Source organism: Sus scrofa, chromosome 6 (assembly GCF_000003025.6).
Source record: "Sus scrofa isolate TJ Tabasco breed Duroc chromosome 6, Sscrofa11.1, whole genome shotgun sequence".
NCBI classification, from domain to species: Eukaryota; Metazoa; Chordata; class Mammalia; order Artiodactyla; family Suidae; genus Sus; species Sus scrofa.
Genome location: NC_010448.4, coordinates 27,768,480 through 27,789,173, shown reverse-complemented (window position 1 = coordinate 27,789,173; position 20,694 = coordinate 27,768,480). Strand labels below are relative to the sequence as shown.

General features: G+C 45.8%; 1 protein-coding gene across 2 annotated transcripts in view; it reads right to left on the bottom strand.

The window, feature by feature from the left end:
* Positions 1-20,694, bottom strand: part of C6H16orf70 (chromosome 6 C16orf70 homolog) — a 34,989-nt gene that overhangs the window by 3,391 nt on the left and 10,904 nt on the right. For both annotated transcript variants that reach the window (XM_021094040.1, XM_021094041.1), the window contains exons 4-13: positions 18,147-18,230; positions 11,807-11,850; positions 9,120-9,199; positions 8,748-8,842; positions 7,466-7,563; positions 7,262-7,374; positions 3,352-3,485; positions 2,889-2,972; positions 1,062-1,144; positions 611-654 (exon numbers count right to left, since the gene is read on the bottom strand). In XM_021094040.1, coding sequence (XP_020949699.1) covers positions 611-654; positions 1,062-1,144; positions 2,889-2,972; positions 3,352-3,485; positions 7,262-7,374; positions 7,466-7,563; positions 8,748-8,842; positions 9,120-9,199; positions 11,807-11,850; positions 18,147-18,230 — 859 coding nt within the window. The remainder of the gene's footprint in view (positions 1-610; positions 655-1,061; positions 1,145-2,888; positions 2,973-3,351; positions 3,486-7,261; positions 7,375-7,465; positions 7,564-8,747; positions 8,843-9,119; positions 9,200-11,806; positions 11,851-18,146; positions 18,231-20,694) is intronic.

Genomic DNA, 20,694 nt, shown 5'->3' with positions numbered 1-20,694 from the left:
GGTGGTTGGCCCGGCCTGGATTTAGTTCAGACACCTGCTCAGATAGATGGCTGAGCCCACCTGTAACCTCAGCCCTAGCCATCCTATGACTGGGATTGAAGTTGGGAAATGAGCAATCCCACAGTCACAGGATAAGACCTTGAAGGCCTCCAAGAGACTACAGATCAAGAACAATGTGGCCCCCAAAACAGAGAGACCAACCCAGAGTTGCTGAGGCTACAGGCAGAAGCTGATGGGCAAAGATGCCACAAACCCAACCACTCTCTCTGCTTGGATCGCCATCTCTTCTCACGGTGCGAGACTGACTCTAAAACCTTTCCTTTAACAAACTTGACTGGTATCCATGAGGATGCAGGTTCAATCCCTGGCCTCAATCAGTGGGTTGGGGATCCGGCAATGCCCTGAGCTATGGTGTAGGTTGCAGAAGCGGCTCAGATCCTGCATTGCTGTGGTTGTGGTGTAGGCCGGCAGCTGTAGCTCCTATTTGACCCCAAGCCTGGGAACTTCCGTGCTGCAGGTGTGGGCCTAAAAAGACCAAAAACAAACAAACAAATAAATACAATTTTAAAAACCCCACCTTTTCCTTACCCTGAGGACACTGAGGACTCACCTCTCTTTATGGTTAGTGGGATCTTGAACTCACAGCGGTGATAACTAGAGAGAGAAGGCAGATAGGTAAAGGCTGGTCTCCCCTGGGGGACTGATCACCCCCACATTGCAACCCTGCACCCCAGGAAAAACAGAATCAAGCACACTTGCCCAAAGCTCCAGCTCTGGGACCAACACAGTGTTCACTGGGAGAGGCCAGATTTGGGCAGGTGAGTCAAATAGAAAAGTGCATAGTTTCAGGGTCTGATGACCCTATCACCCTGGCTAAGAGGCTAAGTTTTCTGAACCCATCTTCCTGTTTGTAAAATGGGTGTAAATGGAGAGATAGAAGGTCATGGGACACTATACCAGGAACAGAGCAAACACTCAGGAAATGTTCACTTTCCATGAAACAGCAAACATCCAAAGTGATGAACTCTCTTGCCTGAAGGGGCAGGAAGAGTTATACTCACATATTAAAATTATAATGTCCAGGGTAATTGGTGTGTAAGACAAACTTCTTCACTTTGTGTGTATTCGCATCAAAGAGGATGTCCTGGGATAGAAAAGAAGGATGCCCAAGTGGGGAAGGTTACTGAGGCAGGGCAGGGGCTTTTTGAGGGCATGTCCAACTTGGAGACACCTACTCCACAATGGGGATGCCCATGGGGAACAGCTTTCTCCCAAATAACAGTCCAGGGAACAGCGGAGGCCGCATGTGACAGGATGATGACACACATCCAACCAGGTTTCCCCATTCCAAACCTTGTACCAGTGGGACCAACAGGTACAAAGTGCTACAGCTCCCACTGCTTGGGGACACGATCAGGAAGATCTTTCTGGACAAAAGGTGCCTGATTAAAAACCTAACCAAGCATAGATTTTTGGCTTAAAGGCTACCGAGAAGATTCAGGGGCCCCCTGACTCTCAAGGGGCTCAAGGTACCTGGCTATCCTGAATGCCATGACTTGCCGACCCTTTCGGCTTCCATAGGCCCTCTCTGTGGGAGTCAGCAACCCCCAGAACTGAAGTTCCAGCTTCTAGCCAGGACTCAGATCTGGATATGACATAGCCTATTGAACACTTCCTCACACCCCACCACACCCTTCTCAGCTTTGTCTCCTGCCAGCTGGTCACGTCTGTGACTCCAGGGTTACCCCTGACTCCACTCCTCCACTGATAGCTGCAACATGTCTTGGAGTTCCCGTGGTGGTGCAGTGGAAATGAATCTGACTAGGAACCATGAGGTTGCGGGTTTGATCCCTGGCCTCGCACTGTTAAGGATCAGGTGTTGCCAGAAGCTGTGATACAGGTCATAGATGCAGCTTGGATCCTGTATTGCTGTGGCTGTGGTGTAGGCTGGCAGCTGTAGCTCCAACTAGACCCCTAGCCTGGGAACCTCCATATGCCACGAGTATTGCCCTAAAAAGCATTAAAAAAAAAAAAAAAAAAAAAAAAGGTATAACATGTCCTATTAGGGCTGGTCCATTCACTCCATCTTCCCTAATGCTCATCATCAAGTTGGTCCTTGAACTCAAAGAGGTCTAGCTTATAATGTTGCCATCCCCTCCTGCCATCATCCTAACCTCAAGATTTTATGATCCCAGTGCCACTCCCCCACTACTCCTGGTGCCTCTTTAGTCTTTTCCACATTGGCAGACCCAGTCCCCCTCCTTCATGCCTCTCTGAAGTAGATTCTTTCTTTTCTGCTTCAGGACCTCAGGTCCTAGAAAGCTGAAAGGTCTGAAGACCCAAGATCCAGGCCAGCCCTGACCTCTGAGATGTATTCCGCTGGTGCATGTTCACACAGTCATGCCTCACACGCATCACAACTACCAGCTGGACTGTCAGCACTGATGGTGGCCACAGCTCCATTCAGCACATTAGGTACAGAGGCATTGGGCCGCAGCAATGCATTGTGGGTGATACCCTAAAAATAGGTAAGCAAACACGCCCAGTCTTTAAGGCCTTTTCGTATCCTTGTTTTGTGGCTGAAGAAGAGATTCCTATATTTTACAAAACAGCAGTTCCCAAAACTTAACTTGAATGATTCTGTCGCCTCTACTTGTGGGACATGTCTCTCTCAGAAGAGAAATCAATATATACTCGGGAACTCGTGTATTGTTTCTCAGCAATTTGGGTGACCAGAAAGGCCTACTTTGGGGTACCAATGCCAATGCAAGATGGCACTGGTAAAGGCAGCTGGAGTAGGTTACAGCTGCGTGTGGACACACAGGTGTGCCCAGGTGCACTGTTCACCCCCACAGAAATGGAATGTTCTCTAAGCAATCACAACTTACCACTCCAAGAGTGAAGTAGTTAAAAAAGTAGTCATTGCACTTGGATGGAACTTGTTTATGAGGAGAAGGAGAATGAATCTTCATCTGTTGGGGAAAAAAATTACCATGAACTAAAATCTAACGCCTGAATACAATTCTTAGATTAAATGAATCTACACACTGTGTTTCTTGTATAACATTAATCTGTGGGGTAAGCAAGAGTGTGGGAATCCCATATGCTGGTGCCAAACAACCCAGCTGGCTTTGGGTGACTATAGACTGGGCCCTGGTCTCCAAGGAAAGGCAGAACCATTTGACCAACAAGGCTCAGAAAAGAGCTTTTAATTTACTTCTCCATCAACATTAATAGAACAGGTTCTATGGGAAAATAGCAAATATTTTATATTTACTCAATTATTAAGTTCATGCAAATTTTAAAAAATAGTGAGAACACCTATTCATTTTACAAACACATTTCTCCTACCTTGTCTTCTGACTTGTAGAACACTTTGTGTGGAGAGCCAAGCATGCTAAGAACATCTTGGCAGGAATCACCAAAATACACTGAGCGTTCAAATACCCGCATCTTGGCATCTGCTAATAGGCCAGGTCCACAACCTGCAGGGAACAAGGTAGGAATGGTCCCAATCAGGGCCTGCTAGCCCTCAGCCCAGGGTCCCAGGAGCCCCAGCGAGACCAGTGGCTGCATGTTGCATCATCAGGTCCAGCTAGGGGCAAGACTGCATGCAAGCAGAAATAAGGTCACAAGGACTTGAGATGCTACAAAAGATCACTATCTACTCAAAATAATGTCAGAGACTCATTCAATACCATAAAAATGACATGAAACTCTGGAAATGACACTCAGTGGCTCACCAAATATTTACCATGGGGTTGGACACTTTGCTAGATGCTCAGAAACAATGGTGAGCAAAACAGGTGCAGTCTCTGCCCACGCTGGAGCTTATGGCGTAAAAATTCCAATCAGACCATAACACAACTGTGGTAAAATAAACAGGAGCACAGATGCTACTGAAGTGTATAAAAGGGTGCTATTATTATCTCTAGCCACTTTCCAGGTCCCGACAAGATACAAGGATTGACGTTAAGAAGTACTTCTCAGGGAGCTCCCGTTGTGCCTCACCAGTAATGAATCAGACCTGAATCCATGAGGACTCGGGTTCGATCCCTGGCCTTACTCAGTGGGTTGAGAATCTGGCGTTGCCATTAGCTGTGCTGTAGGTCACAGACACGGCTTGGATCAGGCGTTTCTGTGGCTGTGGCATAGGCTGGCAGCTGTAGCTCCAATTCGACCCCTAGCTTCCATATTGCTGTGGGTGCAGCCCTAAAAAGACAAAAACAAACAAAAACAACAACAAAAAGAAGTACTTCTCAATGGTAACCCCCAACTAGAGACCGGACCTGAAGATAACTCTATAAAAGAGCCAAGAGCAAAGCACCCATTAACTTAATTACTCCCTAATTCCACAAACACCAGACCTACTAACACACAAAAGGATCAGACCACAGCCGCAGTGTGACCAAAGCCACAGGTGGGACAATGCAGAATCCATAACCCATTGTTCCAGGCCGGGGATTGAACCTACGCCCCAGCACTCCTAAGATACCACATATCTTGTTGTGCCACAGTGAGACCTCTGGGAAGAATCCTTAAATCCCAACTTTGGGAGCTCCTGTTGTGGCTCAGCTATAACAAACCTGACTAGTACCCATGAGGATGCGGATTTGATTCCTGACCTTGCTCAGTGGGTTAAGGATCCCATATTGCCGTGAGCTTAGGTATAGGTCGCAGATCTGGCATTGCTGTGAGCTGTGGTGTAGGCCAGCAGCTGCAGCTCTGATTTGATTGCTAGCCTGGGAGCTTCCATATGCCTCGGGTGTGGCCCTAAAAAGACAAAAAAACCCCAAAAACAAAAAACTAAAAAAACTAAAAAAACCAACCCTGACTTTGCCTAGTACATTTCAGAAATGTTTCCAGTTAAACACATATACATACAAGTGCTTGTGGAATAGCAAGAGACACACCAACAGTAAAAATTCCCCCATTCTGTGGATAGGAAGACAAAAGCGTTTTGCCCAAAATAAAAAAAGAAGCCAAGAATCCGAGGATTGCAAGTCCTGGTACTGTGAACCACCACCATCACCTTCCTTGTACATGGCTTTACAGCCAACAAAGCTCTTTCTTGTATAACAATCCATTTGCTACATATAGAAGATTTCAGGGATTCAAAATCTGAATTTTGAAGTTCTAAGTTCTCCAACTAACCCAAGACTCTTTCATCACAGCATACATAAACTGAGTGGCAGAGTAAAAACTGTTTAACCAGGTCCTGGGAAAAAGCAGAGTTCACATTTAACCTGTTCAGAAATCCTGCAGCTCAAGCAAGCCTGGGTGACCTATGGAACCCACCAAATGTCCTGCCAAGCTGGACTGTGCAGGAGGTCCCTTGTGGCACAGCCGGGTAAGGATCTAGGAACTGTCACTGCAGATGTGGCGTAGGTTCAATCCCTGACTCCAGAAGTTTCCGCATGTATTGGGTACAGCCAAAACCCCCCCCAAACCAAAAAAAACCCTATGTGCCCAAAGTCTCCAGGTACTAAATACTTGTGAATGGATCAGATAGGGTTACGGGGGGCACCCTTCACAGGTGAGTCTCCTCTCTTGTCTCACTCCACCTGAAGCCTCCTCAGGTAAATCACCCTTAGTTTTAGGAGACTATTTTAGTTTCTGATTCCCTGGAGTGAATCCTATAAAATCTGGTGGGGAAAGACAGCTGAATGGCCTTTTCCTGTAAAACATCACTGTAGTCACACTCTGTAGGATAAAGATGTGAGAAATGGGTTGGCTGGGACAAGCTACCCTTCTGCTTGCCGAAGCAAACTCTCAATGAGTACTGGGTTGGACAACAACTCAGTATTTTCCCCACTGACTTTACAGGTAGTGAGACTGCTAGGAGTGTCCTATATAGAGTGGCGGTCAGAACTGGCTGAGACCTCCACTCTCAAAAGGCTCCTCCTACTGTCACCTGGGATAATCACAACATCCCTAACTACCCTGTTGTTTCAAGCAGCAATACTCCTGAGAAGACAGACCTAAATCACTTGACCTGGCTGCTATATGTCAATTCTCTTAAAAAACCATACCTCAAGGGCAACAGTCCTTTAAGTACCTGGTGTTCTGCCATGGCTAGAAAACATTTTTTTTTTTTGTCTTTTGTCTTTTTTTTTTGTTGTTGTTGTTATTGTTGCTATTTCTTGGGCCGCTCCCGCGGCATATGGAGGTTCCCAGGCTAGGGGTTGAATCGGAGCTGTAGCCACCGGCCTACGCCAGAGCCACAGCAACGCGGGATCCGAGCCGCGTCTGCAACCTACACCACAGCTCATGGCAACGCCGGATCGTTAACCCACTGAGCAAGGTCAGGGATCGAACCCGAAACCTCATGATTCCTAGTCGGATTCGTTAACCACTGCACCACGACAGGAACTCCATAGAAAACATTTTAAAAAATTTCTAACCTGGAGGCTCTCAACTTATTGAACTGTTCAGGGGATTGAGTTCAGAGTTTATATACCAGATTCCTAACAGTTGAGAACTGATGTCCCAGACAGTGATGCAAGACCCAGCTTATGAACAAAGACTGGCTAGACTATGAGCTCCATGAAGGCACAGCCCCTTTGTGGTACTCACAGTCCCCAGGCCATTTTTATGAAGGCAAACGCCACACCGGAGGATCTTTGTACCACTAAGCATAAACCAAGGTCCAAAGGAGCTGAGTTTGTCCAAGCACAAGAAAATCACAGGATGAGGCATGGATCCTGGAGAGACAAGCTACTGAAGGCAGCAAATCTTTTTTTTGGGGGGGGCTGTGGCCATGGCATGTGGAAGATTCTGGGCCAGGGATGGAACCCATGCCACAATAGCCATCGTAGCCACTGTAGTGACAATGCCAGATCCTTAACCTGTTGTGCAACAAGGGAACTCCAGCAACTATTTTTGTTCACAGCCAGCAAAACCTAGCAGGGCATGGCCAAACCACAATTTTCTCTTTCCAGTCCAATCTAAGAAATGGGCACAAAGGGTGGGAAATGGGAAAAAAGACAATACCATAGCCCTAGCTCCAGTACCTGGGAACCACACAGTTACCTCAGTACACAGAAGGCTTATTATGCACATGCTGAGGGAAGCAGTTTTACTGTGTAAGATTTGCTCAATATAAGACTATGTCTTATCCCTTCACAAATTTAAATGAAATCTTTAACCATAAACATCAGCATGATTTGTCTTCTACCAACTATCCCTAACCACATAGGATTTTAGACTATCTCAATAAGGATATAACAGAGAATCCACCACCCCAAAGCCAGTAACTGACCTGCAGCAAGTAGGCGAAGTCGTAAACCTGAGGGTCCAGTTCCATCTCGAAGGACATCTACACTCTCGGCATACACATTGCCCAGGAAACAGCTCAGAGGCATCACAGGAGCCCTAGGTGCAGGCATAGAGTGAGCAGAGGCTTCACCCTCCCTCCCAGGGAGCTCATGGCTTTAGCATGAAGTTCATGCTTCCCCACACATACTTGGTATCCTGTAGGCTATTTCCACTGTATATGTACATTCGTTTCACAGTTGCTCCGTGGGGTATCTGGAGAGAAGCCAGACCATGGGCAAAATTGGGCTGCAAACATAAGACAAATATTTCACTAAAAGCACACGGGAGGCCATGGGGCTCAGGCTCTGGCATTTCCCCAAAACTCATGGTCTTTAAGAACTGGTCAGGCCAAAGCACACAGTCCAAACTACCTCCAAGTAAAGTTCTTTTTTTTTTTTTAATTTTTAAAAATTTTCTTATTTTTATTTATCTTTTTTTCCCCTTTTTCGGGCCACACCTGAAGCATATGGAAGTTCCCAGCTAGGGGCTGAATAGGAGCTGCAGCTGCTGGCCTACACCACAGCCACAGCAACACCAGATTCAAGCTGCATCTGTAACCTACGCTGCAGCTTCTAGCAACACTGGATCCTTAACCCATTGAGTGAGGCCAGGGATCAAACCTGCATCCTCATGGACACTATGTCAAGTTCTTAACCTGCTGAGCCACAATGGGAATGCCAATCTTTTTTTTTTTTTTTTTTTTAAATGGCTGCATCGCAGCATATGGAGTTTCCAGGCCAGAGACTGACTCTGAGCCACTGCAACTGGATCCTTAACCCACTGCGCCACAGCAGGAACTCCCATGCAATTTCATCTTTAATTATTTCATAACTGTAAGGATGCTGATACCTAAGGATAAAATCTCTCAAATTATAAGACCATTAAGAAAAACTGGGGTATTTGGAGTTTTAAAGCACATGACATGGGAGTTCCATTATGGCTCAGTGGTAAGGAACCCAATTAGTATTCATGAGGACACGGGTTCAATCCCTGGCCTTGGTCAGTGGGTTAAGGATTGGTGTTGCTGTGAGCTGTGGTGTAGGTCGCAGACAAGGATTGGATCCTGAGTTGCTGTGGCTGTGGTGTAGGCTGGCAGATGAAGCTCTGATTTGACCCCTAGCCTGGGAACTTCCATATGCCACAAGTGAGGCCTTAAAAACAAAACAAACAAACAAAAAAGCACATGACATGGATATACTTCTGAAAAGTGGGGTCAAGCTCACTTTTTAGTTGGAAGCACCCTCTTTCTGGGAATGCCAGCTTTGGCTTTGTTCTGTCAACTTCACCCACTCCATCCCTTTGGCCCCTAAAGACCTCAGAATGAGGAAACCAAAGAAAGGGTATCTATCCAGCATCCTCCAACGGCACAGTCTGCTGACCTTTATCACCTGGGCACTAAGCAACAATATCAAGCAAAGAGAAGAGCTAACCTCGTACTTGGGAGCCTCAATCCATGAGTCTAGCTGAAAAGAGAAAGACAGTCCTCTGAAGTTGAGATGGAAGAGCTGCTCAGCAGAGTTGTACACTGTGGGAGTGAGAAGAAAATGACATGGATGAGTGGCATCAGAAGTTGCAAACACAAACCAGTCTGGCAGGAAGTAATGACTAGCAACACCTTCCTTGTGTCTCCTTTCTGAATTGACCTACTAGGAGAAAACAAGGGGCAGGTGCTTTCCTTCACAAGGACCAACCCCCACATCCTAGAGAAACGTGGCTTTGGGGGCTTGGGCTGGCACCATTTGCCAGGTTTATTAATGTGGGCTGCTACAGATGACCAGAGGAATCAGATGGACTTGGCTTACCTCCAGGATGGGTTGCACCAAAAGACTGGTCAATCTGCTCAATGGTGGGAGCTATGGCTTGAGAATTGAAATGCACGCCACTGAAAAACAAAGATACTTTTTAACACCAGGCTGTGCACGATGGGCTCACAGATCACTGGAGACGGTGGCTGGAAGACTTACTCTTAAAACACAGGTAGGTAAGCCTACAATTATACCAAAATAAAAGTTTAGCTATAGGATTTTCTTTTTTTTCTTTTTTCTTTTTGTCTTTTTGCCATTTCTTGGGCCGCTCCTGTGGCACATGGAGGTTCCCAGGCTAGGGGTCGAATCAGAGCTGTAGCCGCCGGCCTACGCCAGAGCCACAGCAACGTGGGATCCGAGCCGTGTCTGCAACGAACACCACAGATCACGGCAACGCCAGATCCTCAACCCACTGAACAAGGCCAGGGATCGAACCCACAACCTCATGGTTCCTAGTCGGATTCATTAACCACTGAGCCACGTCGGGAACTCCAGCTATAGGATTTTCTTTCTTTCTTTTTTTTTTTTTGCTTTTGAGGGCCATCCCTGGGGCATATGGAGGTTCCCAGGCTAGGGGTCTAATCAGGGCTACAGCTGCCAGTCTACACCACAGCCACAGCAATGCCAGATCCAACCTACACCATAGCTCACGGCAACGCCAGACCTTTAACCCACTGAGCGAGGCCAGCGAAGGAACCCGTGACCTCATGGTTCCTAGTTGGATTCATTTCTGCTGCACCATGATGGGAACTCCTAGCTATAGGATTTTTAAATAAGGGACAATTAATGAGGTCAGAAATAGTCAACTCTCCCAAGGATGATACAGAGAATTAGTCCCCTAGGTCCTCCTAAGAGGACTGTGGCCACCAGGCCCAGTTCAGAAGGAAATATATCTGGCTTCAGCCCCATGGCATTTGGACTTGGATCAAGAGTGGTCACAGAAATACACAGTGTGGGGACTTCCCATAGTGGCACAGTAGGTTAAGAATCTGACCGTAGTGGCTTGGGTCACTGAAGAAACACAGGTTTAATCCCCGTCCCGGTGCAAGTCGGTTAAGAATCCAGCATTGCCATAGCTGTGGTTTAAGTCACAGCTGCAGCGTGGATTCAGTCCCTGGCCTGGGAACTTCCATATGCTGCAGGTGTGGTCATTAAAAAAACAAAACAAAACAGTGAACAGTATTAAGGTGGTTTCCCAGGATGTCAACTAGTAGTTTAGCTACACCTTCTTAAAAAGGGATCAATGTCTTAAAAGAAGGGTAGAGGCAAGCAAGGCAGCTTGTCTTCCTAACAGGCAGAAGAGCCAGCACTCATGGACTTGGGGAACAGGTATGCAGATGGGAAGGAACGGATCCCAATCAAAGGAAAAACATCTTGGAGGGAGGTGGGCTTGGGAGCAAAGAGAGGCATATGATTTCAGATGATGAGTTCAAAGATAAGTCATTTTTAACTTTAAGGATATGGTTGATTATTATTATTTTGCTTCTTAGGGCGGCACTAGCAGCATATGATGGTTCCCAGGCTAGGGGTCGAACTGGAGCTAGAGCTGCTGGCCTAAGCCACAGCCACAGCAACAGGGGATCCAAGCTGCCTCTGCAACCTGTACTACAGCTCACTGCAACGCAGGATCCTTTACCCACTGAGTGAGACCAGGGATCGAACCCACAACCTCATGGTTTCTAGTTGGATTCCTTTCTACTATGCCACAACAGGAACTCGTTAAGGATAATGTCTAAAGGTTAAGTATAATTTTTTAAATATAATTTATAGAGCACCTGTTTTTAACCAAGCACTGTGCTATGTGCTTTACCAGCATTATCTCACGTAATCTTCCTAACCCAGCAACCACATTATTGGTTTTATTTCTCTGATGAGAAAACAAGCTCACAGAAATTAAGTGATTTTTCCAATTTCAGAGAGTAATAAAATGAAGCCATTACTCAAAGCCAGGGCAGCCTGATTCTAGACCCCTTGCTCTTACCCACCACTGACTCTTAAGAGGGTAAAGAGAAGCCAGATCTTACCACGTATGAAGTCCCCAACAAGAATATGTGGGGTCAGTGCTATTACACATTTGCTTTATCCATTTCTCTGTCAGCAAACACTGCTTGAATCAGCCCAGGAACTGATCCCTTTCATACCCTCGAAAAGGGAAGTCTGTTAAGGAAGCTTACTGAATGGAATATTCTAGGTGCCAGCACAGCACCTAACCATAATGGGGGCTCAAATATTTGCACACCAGTCAATTCCTATCATTCTAAAAAGCAGATTCTGGCCCCCCAGTAGTGATCTTTTGGCATTCTCTTTAGCATAGGCTTTGGAGTCTGATCTATTTGGTTTATTCTACCTCTGGTAGTCATGAAAACACAAGCTGCCAAAAGAGGCTATGAAGGGAAGGGCACTTATGACCCAGGAGAGAGTCACAGACCTCTGAGCTGAGGTCCTGCTTTATTCTGGGATTAAATAAATGACATTTACGTGAAGTGTTTCACACACAGTGTGTTAATGAGATTTCCCTTTCTTCCTCAGGAAACTGGATAGGTTTCAAGGCTGCCTGAGGAAATCATGACACCAGGCTATAATCCCAGAGCTGTTGTAGATGGGAATCCTTTACTAACTTAACATGGGTAGGAGATAAAGCTCATGTGTATCAAGCCTATGACATATACCATGAGAAAACTTACCAATATTTTAACTTTACTTTAGTCAAGTCATATACTTCAATCACCTAAAAACAAAAACAAAAAACAAAATGTTTAAGAGTTGTTAAAGCTCTGTAGTTGAGGGAGTTCCCTTCATGGCTCGGGTTCAATCCCTGGCCTCACTCAGTGGGATGAGGATCTGGCGTTGCCATGAGCTCTGGTCTAGGTCGCAGACGTGGCTCAGATCCCGAGTTGCTGTTGCTGTGGTATAGGCCAGTAGCTCCGATTCGACCTCTATCCTGGGGACTTCCATATGCCTTGGGTGTGGCCCCCCCCCCAAAAAAGAAAAAAAGCTCTGTAGTTGAAAAGATTACTTTTTGTTCTCAATTTTTTTCCTTTTCTTTTAGGGCCACACTTGTGGTATATGGAAGTATCCAGGCTAGGGGGGTCAATTAGAGCTGCAGCTGCTGGCCTACAGTCACAGGAATGCTAGATCTGTGTTGCATCTGCAACCTACTGCAGCTTGAACTGGCAATGCCAGATCCTTAACCCTCTGAGGAAGGCCAGGGACTGAACCCACATCCTCATGGATACTAGTCTTGTTCTTAGCCTGCTAAGCCACAATAGGAACTCATTTTTTTTTTCTTTTCTTTCCCTGTTTTTTTTTTTTTTTTTTTTTTTGGACTGTACCCATGGCATGTGGAAGTTCCTGGGCCAGGGACTGAACCCACACCACAGCAGCGACTGAGTCACAGCAGTGACAACTGCTCAACCCACTGAGCCACCATGGAACTCCTCTGAGTCAGGTTTTTATATTTCATCTACTGCTGGGTCATACAGAAGATTGCACATACCATGCTATAGGACAGTGAAAGCACCACAGAAACAAATTCATGTAGCTTGTTAAGGCTGTAACCTGTAAGGGGGATACTGAGCCCTTCCTTTTATTCCATACTTGGCTGCATTATAAAAACCCATTGTGGTACAGTGGAAACAAATCCAACTAGTATCCATGAAGATACAGGTTTGATCCCTGGCCTCCCTCAGTGGGTCGGGGATCCAACGTTGCCATGAGCTGCGATGTAGGCTGCAGCTGCAGCTTGGATACGAGTTGCTGTGGCTATGGTGTACGCTGGCAGCTACAGCTCCGCTTTGACCCCTAGCCTGGGAACTTTCATAAGCCAACGGTGTGGCCCTAAACAGGAAAAAACAAAACAAAACAAAACCCACTTTAAAAAAACAACTTCAGGGAGTTCCTGTCGTGGCTCAGTGGTTAGTGAATCTGACTAGGAACCATGAGGTTGCAGGTTCGATTCTTGCTCAGTGGGTTAAGGATCCATAAACTGTGGTGTAGGTTGCAGACGTGGCTCCGATCCAGCGCTGCTGTGTCTCTGGCGTAGGCCAGCGGCTACAGCTCCGATTCGACCCCTAGGCTGGGAACCTCCATATGCTGAGGGAGCGGCCCTAGAAATGGCAAAAAACAAACAAACAAACAAACAAACAACAGCTTCAAAGAGTTCTCTCATGGTGCAGTAGGTTAAAGATCTGGTGGTGTCAATTCAACAGCCTGGGTCACTGCTATGGCGGCAGGTTCAATCCCTGGCCCAGGCACTTCTACATGCTATGGACATAGCCAAAAAAAAAAGGTTTGGAGTTCCTGCCATGGCACAGTGGATTAAGAATCTGACTGCAGGAGTTCTCGTCGTGGCGCAGTGGTTAACGAATCCGACTAGGAACCATGAGGTTGCGGGTTCGGTCCCTGACCTTGCTCAGTGGGTTAACGATCCGGCGTTGCCGTGAGCTGTGGTGTAGGTTGCAGACACGGCTCGGATCCAGCGTTGCTGTGGCTCTGGTGTAGGCCGGTGGCTACAGCTCCAATTCAACCCCTAGCCTGGGAACCTCCATATGCCGCGGGAGCGGCCCAAGAAATAGCAACAACAACAACAACAACAACAACACAACAACAAAAAAGATAAAAGACAAAAAAAAAAAAAGAATCTGACTGCAGCAGCTCTGGTCGCAGCAGAGGTACAGGTCCAATCCTCAGCCCAGCACAGTGGGTTAAAGGGTCTGGCATTGCCTCAGCTGTGGCTTAGATTCAATTCCTGGCTTGGGTGTGGTTTACCAATTAAAAAAAAAAAAGAAAGAAAAGAAAAAAGAGGGAGCTCTATCCTACTGGAAAACAAGTCATATTATATTAGCTTAGGTCAAGTGTTACAATAGTCAGCTACAAATTTATTTATTTATTTATTTATTTATCTTTTTATAGGGCTGCTCCCGCAGCATATGGAGGTTCCCAGGCTAGGGGTCTAATCGGAGCTACAGCTGCTGGCCTATGCCATAGCCACAGCAACGCCGGATCTGAGCTGTGTCTGCGACCTACATCACAGCTCATGGCAATGCTGGATCATTAACCCACTGAGTGAGGCCAGGGAGTGAACCTGCAACCTCATGGTTCCTAGTCGGATTGTTTCTGCTGCACCACGACGGGAACTCCCAGCTACATATTTAAATGAAGAGCATCTGATCAAACCTGGAGAAGTTCAGGACCCTTGTGAAATTTCAAAGGGTCAGATGAAATGCCAAGAATTCAGGGAGGAGACAAAGGAAAAGGTATTGAACGCCCATCCTCTTTTGATGCCAAGTAATGAACACTCTGAAGTCCTCTATATAATGCTGTCAAGGGCTAGGCAGCCAGCAGCATCACTATTATCCTCCAGCTGAGAGGTCAGACTCCCACTGTAGACTAACAAGCAGAACTGGTTCAACGGCTGTTTGCCCTGACAATCAGGGCTTCATCCTGGAAAGGGCTGTGGGTTTCTGGGTGCAGGAGCACCTGGCATTGTCACTGGAGCAGAAATAATAAGGCGCAGCTATTCTGATCCCACCTGCTGCTAAGAATCACTCCCCCTGCTGGGCTGTCCTAATATTTCAATCTACCCTTTTCTACACTATTAGAAAAGACTGTTCATGGTCCCATTAAAGTTAAGCCCCTCGAGGTCTGGCTTATTAGTTCACACAGAGGAGGTACACAACACATGTCAGGGCGTCTGCCTGGCATGAAGCTAGCTAAAGGCAATATGAACCTCAAAAACATTAGAAGAGGTGTCAAGAGAGGTGCAAGAGCAGGGGAAGAGCTGTGATTCATAAGACAGTGAGTCTTCAGAAAGCCTGGGTATGTTGCCATTTTACCGAGACCAGGGTCCCATGCTGGCAGAAGCCTCAACTCTCAGCCAGAAGCCCTGCTTGTACAGCAGGGGCAGGGACTCAGCCACTCTGATTGCTACCACTCTCTTCTAAGGGCTTTGTACCACCCATCTTGTGGGGGTGGGCCTCCAGGACATTCTTCCTGTGACACTCCCACTCACCTGCCAACAGCCCAGACCAACATTTATGGCATGGCACTTGTGACATCATGGACTCCAAGATGGTCAGCATTATGGGTCCCTTGCCAGAATCACCAAGCAGATTTTGGCTCATGGAGCTTGCTGAGCCACAGGGACAAGTAGTTGGGAGAGTCTTGAAACTCACGGTTTTCTACCCTCTGGCTGGAAGACCTTGCTTTCCCCAGAGGAAGAGATATGGCAGCAGCCAAAATAGGAAAGGAAAAGATAAGTGGCTGTAAAGGTTGTGACTTGTGTAGTCTCATTCCATAGGGCTCTTTCCCAGGCAGGGAGTAAGAGGATGGGAAAACTGCGGGAGACAGTACTGGGGAGAGGAGGCTTCTGAAGCCCTTGGATGGAGGGGCAGGCAGATGGGTCAGGTCAGACTTGGTTCCAACCAAGGGCACCTGAAGGACTGTGTCCTCAGTTTCCAGAGGCTCAGGCAGGGCCCCAGCCTCTCTTTCATAGGGCTCCCACAGAAGACAGAAAGAAGGTTCTATTTTACTTCATTTCCCATTCAAGTGTACTTTCCATTCCTCACATTTCCACATAGTATGTTCACACCCTTTTCTTCAGTTTTTATCACATTTATTTCCCATCTTCATCAAATGAAACTAAGCCATTTCTACTCCCAGTGGTTGGTCACCACACTCTGATAACATAGGGTTAAAAGCTTGGTATCAGACCACTTAGCCTTTGTCCCTCTCTTGTTTCACTGGTTAGTACTACTCATAGGCTTGTTAGGGTTAAATTAGGAAATGCATGGGAAGTACTCAGTATGTGCCTAACATGTACTAAATGCTACTGAACGTCTGGTATTGTCTTCACTATACTGTAATTCTATGATAGAATACATCTATCCCAGAGTTCCAGTTGTGGCACAGTGGTTAACGAATCCAGACTAGGAACCATGAGGTTGCAGGTTCGATCCCTGCCTGGCCTTGCTCAGTGGGTTAAGGATCCGGCGTTGCTGTGAGCTGTGGTGTAGGTTGCAGACGAGGCTTGGATCCCATGTTGCTGTGGCTGTGGTGTAGGCTGGCAGCTATAGCTCCAATTAGAACCCTAGCCTGGGAACCTCCATATGCTGCGGGAGCAGCTCTAGAAAAGGCAAAAAAAAAAAAAAAAAAAAAAGAATACCTCTATCCCCTATTGTTTGTCTACTTAGGTTACTTCCAGCTTTTCATTATTACTAAAATTCTTGCTGCTGTAAATATCTGGCAATATTAATCCCCCCTAAGTATATAGAAGTTTCCAGGCTAGGGGTCGAGTTGGAGCTACAGCTGCTGGCCCACGCCGCAGCCAGAACAATGCCAGATCCAAGTGGTGTATTGTAACCTACACCACAACTCATGGCAACACCAGATCCCTGACCCACTGAACAAGGCCAGGGGTCAAACTCACATCCTCATGGGTACCTGTCGAGTTCGTTTCTACTGCACCACGACGGGAACTCCCAATCTCTCCATAATCTTTTTGGGTTGTTTCCTAAAAATGGATTTACCAAATTAGAGACAAATGACTCTTTGTAAAGGTGTTTCCAGATTAACTTCCCCCAATTTGTGATGAAGCCATATTGAAGACCATTCTCTACCAATGCCCTGTATGGAACTTCTTGTCAGTAAAAACAGGATGCTTGAGCCCATAAGGAGAGGCATGGGAGCTGAAGGGCTAAGGATGTTCACATCAAACATTCCTTCTTGAGGAGTTCCTGTCACGAACCATGAGGTTGTGGGTTCGATCCGTGGCCTCACTCAGTGGGTTAAGGATCCAGCATTGCCGTGAGTTATGGTGTAGGTCGAAGCCTCGGATCGGATCCCGAGTTGCTCTGGCTCTGGCGTAGGCCAGTGGCTACAGCTCCAATTCTACCCCTAGCCTAGGAACCTCAATATGCTGCAGCCCTAGAAAAGACAAAAAAACAAAAACAAACAAACAAAAAAAAACAAACCAAAACCAAAAAAAACTTTCCTTTTTAAAAAACTATCATAAATGAGGAATTCTTATTCCATGTATAGATTCTTTTCCCATGTTCTGTCTTTTTACCTCAGTAGCTTACTTGTGATGGGATGATGAGAACTAGGAAGTATTCAAGTCTTTCGGAAAGGCAACTCTATAATCTAACCAGCACGACTGCTCTGGCATGCCACTACAAGGGGCCACATTCAACCGCATGACTGAGGCATGAGTCTGACGTCACATGACTAATCTGTGATGCCCAGGCATTTATAAACACTGTATTAAAAACATCGTGGACTGAAATAGGTCTTAGTAAACTACATTTGAAATGCCAATTAAGACAATCCTACATACAAGCAAGTTGTTTGTTTATATTTCCTTAAAGAGGTTAAAGAATCAACTCATTGCTGGTGGTGGTAAGGTTCAAGTCTCAGCATTTTAGGAAGAACAGTTCCATTTTTCATCTTCCAAGTCTTATTGTTTGACCCAAGAATGAAGCAAAACAACAGGATACAAGAACCTGACTAAAGTCAGGAGTTTCCTGGTGCCCTAGTGGTTAAGGATCCAACTTTGTCACTGCTATGACTCAGGTTCAATCCCTGGCCCGGGAATTTCTGCATGCTGTGGGCATGGCCAAAAAAAAAAAAAAAAAGAACCTGACTAAAGTCTTTTGGTCCTATTCTGCAGTCAGGCCCCATCTTAAGTACCTTTTAAAAGACTCAGGATAATCTATGCCAAATACTTAATTCCTCTCATTTTCCCGCTCAACATAAAGCACCCCCCCCAAGCATGTTCCCTAAATCTCCAACACCTTTTCCCTTTCACCTCTGGAGCTCAAGACTAGAACCCTTCCCAGCCGCTTTCCAACCACCCCAAACCACCCCCACCTTCTCTCTTTTTAGGGGGACAGACACAGCTTTAGTCCCCTACATCATGGTTGTTTCTGAACCACAAAAGTCTATTCCCACTTATGAGTTTCAGAAACATTCCGCAATTGTACACATTAATCAGTCTAACATGAAACTTTAGTTATCAATTGTAGTTACCTTAAGTCTCTGATTGAAAGCATCAAACAGTAGTTTGATCCCGTCCTGAGTCAGGTTAAGGATGAGGTCATGGCTTAGAGGAGACTATAAAAAACAAAATAATAAATAAATATACACTCTGAACAACTAATTTACTCAACAACACCTACTAAAACCTTACAATATAAATGCAGTGCACATGGAATATCTAAGTATAGACAGCTGACAGGTTTGGAAGCCAGCAACTCTTTTGTGACTGCAGCATGTCCTTCACTTCCATCCAACCTGGTGGAAAAGAGCCTCTCTCCCAGGCTTTGAGTTATTACTTGGGGGAAAGGGCCAAAATTTTGTGAATATATTTTCTTTCAAGGGTCCAAAGTCCAAATCTGTAAGCATGGGTTTATTGCTGTCAAAACTAGAGTATTTGACGACGAATATAAGCCGCATGAAAAGGCCTCGCCAGGATCCCAAATCAGCAGGTAATGGTCAATGCACGTCAACTGAACCTATATCCCTTCACTCTCAGGCCGTCTGTACCACCTGCAGGAAAACACTTTTTTTTTTAATTAAAAATTTTTTGTTATAGTTGATTTACAATGTTCTGTCAATTTCTGCTGTAAGGAAAACACCTTTTATTCTTAAATTGTTTTAGGCCATATTCCAGGACAAAGTACCTTGTGATCTGATTATGTACCAAGATGACACTCTTACACCCCCCTCCCTCCACCCACCATCCAACATCACATGTGCTTCTTTCCTAAAAGCCTAAGTCTAAGAACTAAGGAGTCATATTTCTACATCTGCCCCTTCTGAGTCCTGGGGGAAGGGGAGCAACAGTAGAGAGCAGTGGACAGAGCTGGCCGAGTCTCGGTGAGCTGGTGACCTCAAATGACTCTCTATATTGCTCTGAGTTCCAGTTTCTCAATGGAAATACCATCATCCCTTCCCCTACAGGGGGAGACTGTAGGTCAAAAAGCACCCAGCACAGCACTCAGCATTCAGTACTCTTGCCTAGCGCCTGTCCCATCTCCCTCCTTCTACTGCAGTGCAATCAATTCAAAGTCTGAAAACTCCATAGCCTTGAACCAGGCTGCCCAGTAGTAGAAGAAAAATACCACTATCCAACACCCTGCCCCTTCTTGAAACTGGCACAAAGCTATCAAAAGGGTTTAGAGAAGTTTCTTTATAAGGCTTCTCAAGGAAGCCCCAGTGAATGCATAAGGTGTGCTTGTCAGAGATAGAGATCAGGGCCTGGAGGGCTAGGTACCACAGCTGGTATGGGCCTCAATGGAAAAATTTTCTTCAAAGAGCTTCTGAGATTAGCTCAGGTTGCCTGCTCCCCTCCACCTCATTGATCTCACAAGAGAGCAGGCGCAGGTCACCAACAGGTCTCAAAAACACTAGAGTTATAAATTTCCAGTAGGTCAGTATGAATGTTTAAAACCATTAGCTCTCAAATAAGATAATGGAATAATGAACCCTGACCTGAGGTCACTTATTCTCAATCCAGAACACACAGTTCTATTTCTGAGAGGGCTTTTCCAAGTCGGTAAGCAGGATGAAACAACATTTTACTATCTTTCAAGATCCTTCCTTGCAGTATCTGAATTTTCTTATGCACTTTCAAGATTTTTTTCCTGGCATTATTACAATTCAGGACATAACTAAACAATTTTCAAAAGCAAGCAAACACACTCACAATCAGTGTTTTTCTGTTTTTTTTTTTTTTGCCTTTTCTAGGGCAGCTCCCTCAGCATATGGAGGTTCCCAGGCTAGGGGTCCTACACCAGGGCCACAGCAACAACAGATCCGAGCCGAGTCTGCGACCTACACCACAGCTCACGGCAATGCCGGATTGTTTACCCACTGAAGGAGGCCAGGGATGGAACCCGCAACTTCATGGTTCCTAGTCGGATTTGTTAACCACTGCGCCACAATGGGAACTCTACAATCAGTGTTTTATTAGTAATTTCTATCTCCAGAACCAAATACACACATACTATATGGTGTTCCAGTTCAGTAAAGCTGTCTCTGCTAGTGTCTAACATCTTTTCCCTCTAAAACAAGATATTTCTGTAACTTTCTCTCTCTCTCTCTCTCTTTAATTAGGGCTGCACCTGCGGCATATGGAAGTTACCAGGTTAGGAGTTGAATCAGAGCTGTGGTCGCCAGCATACACCACAGCCACAACAACACGGGATCCAAGCCGCTTCTGTGACCTACACCACAGCTCATGGCAATACCAGATCCTTAACTCAATGAGTGGAGCCAGGGATCGAACCCACATCCTCATGGATACAAATCAGGCTCATTACCACCGAGGCACAACGGGAACTCCTATTTCTGCAACTTTTTTATTTAATGATTTTTATTTTTTCCATTATATCTGGTTTACAGTGTTCTGTCAATTTTCTACTGTACAGCAAGGTGACCCAATCACACATACACATACACATTCCTTTTTCTCACATCATCATGCTCCATCATAAGTGACTAGATATAGTTTCCAGTGCTAAACAATATTTCTGTAACTTTTAATGAGGTCAGATGATCTTCTGCACTTGATGAG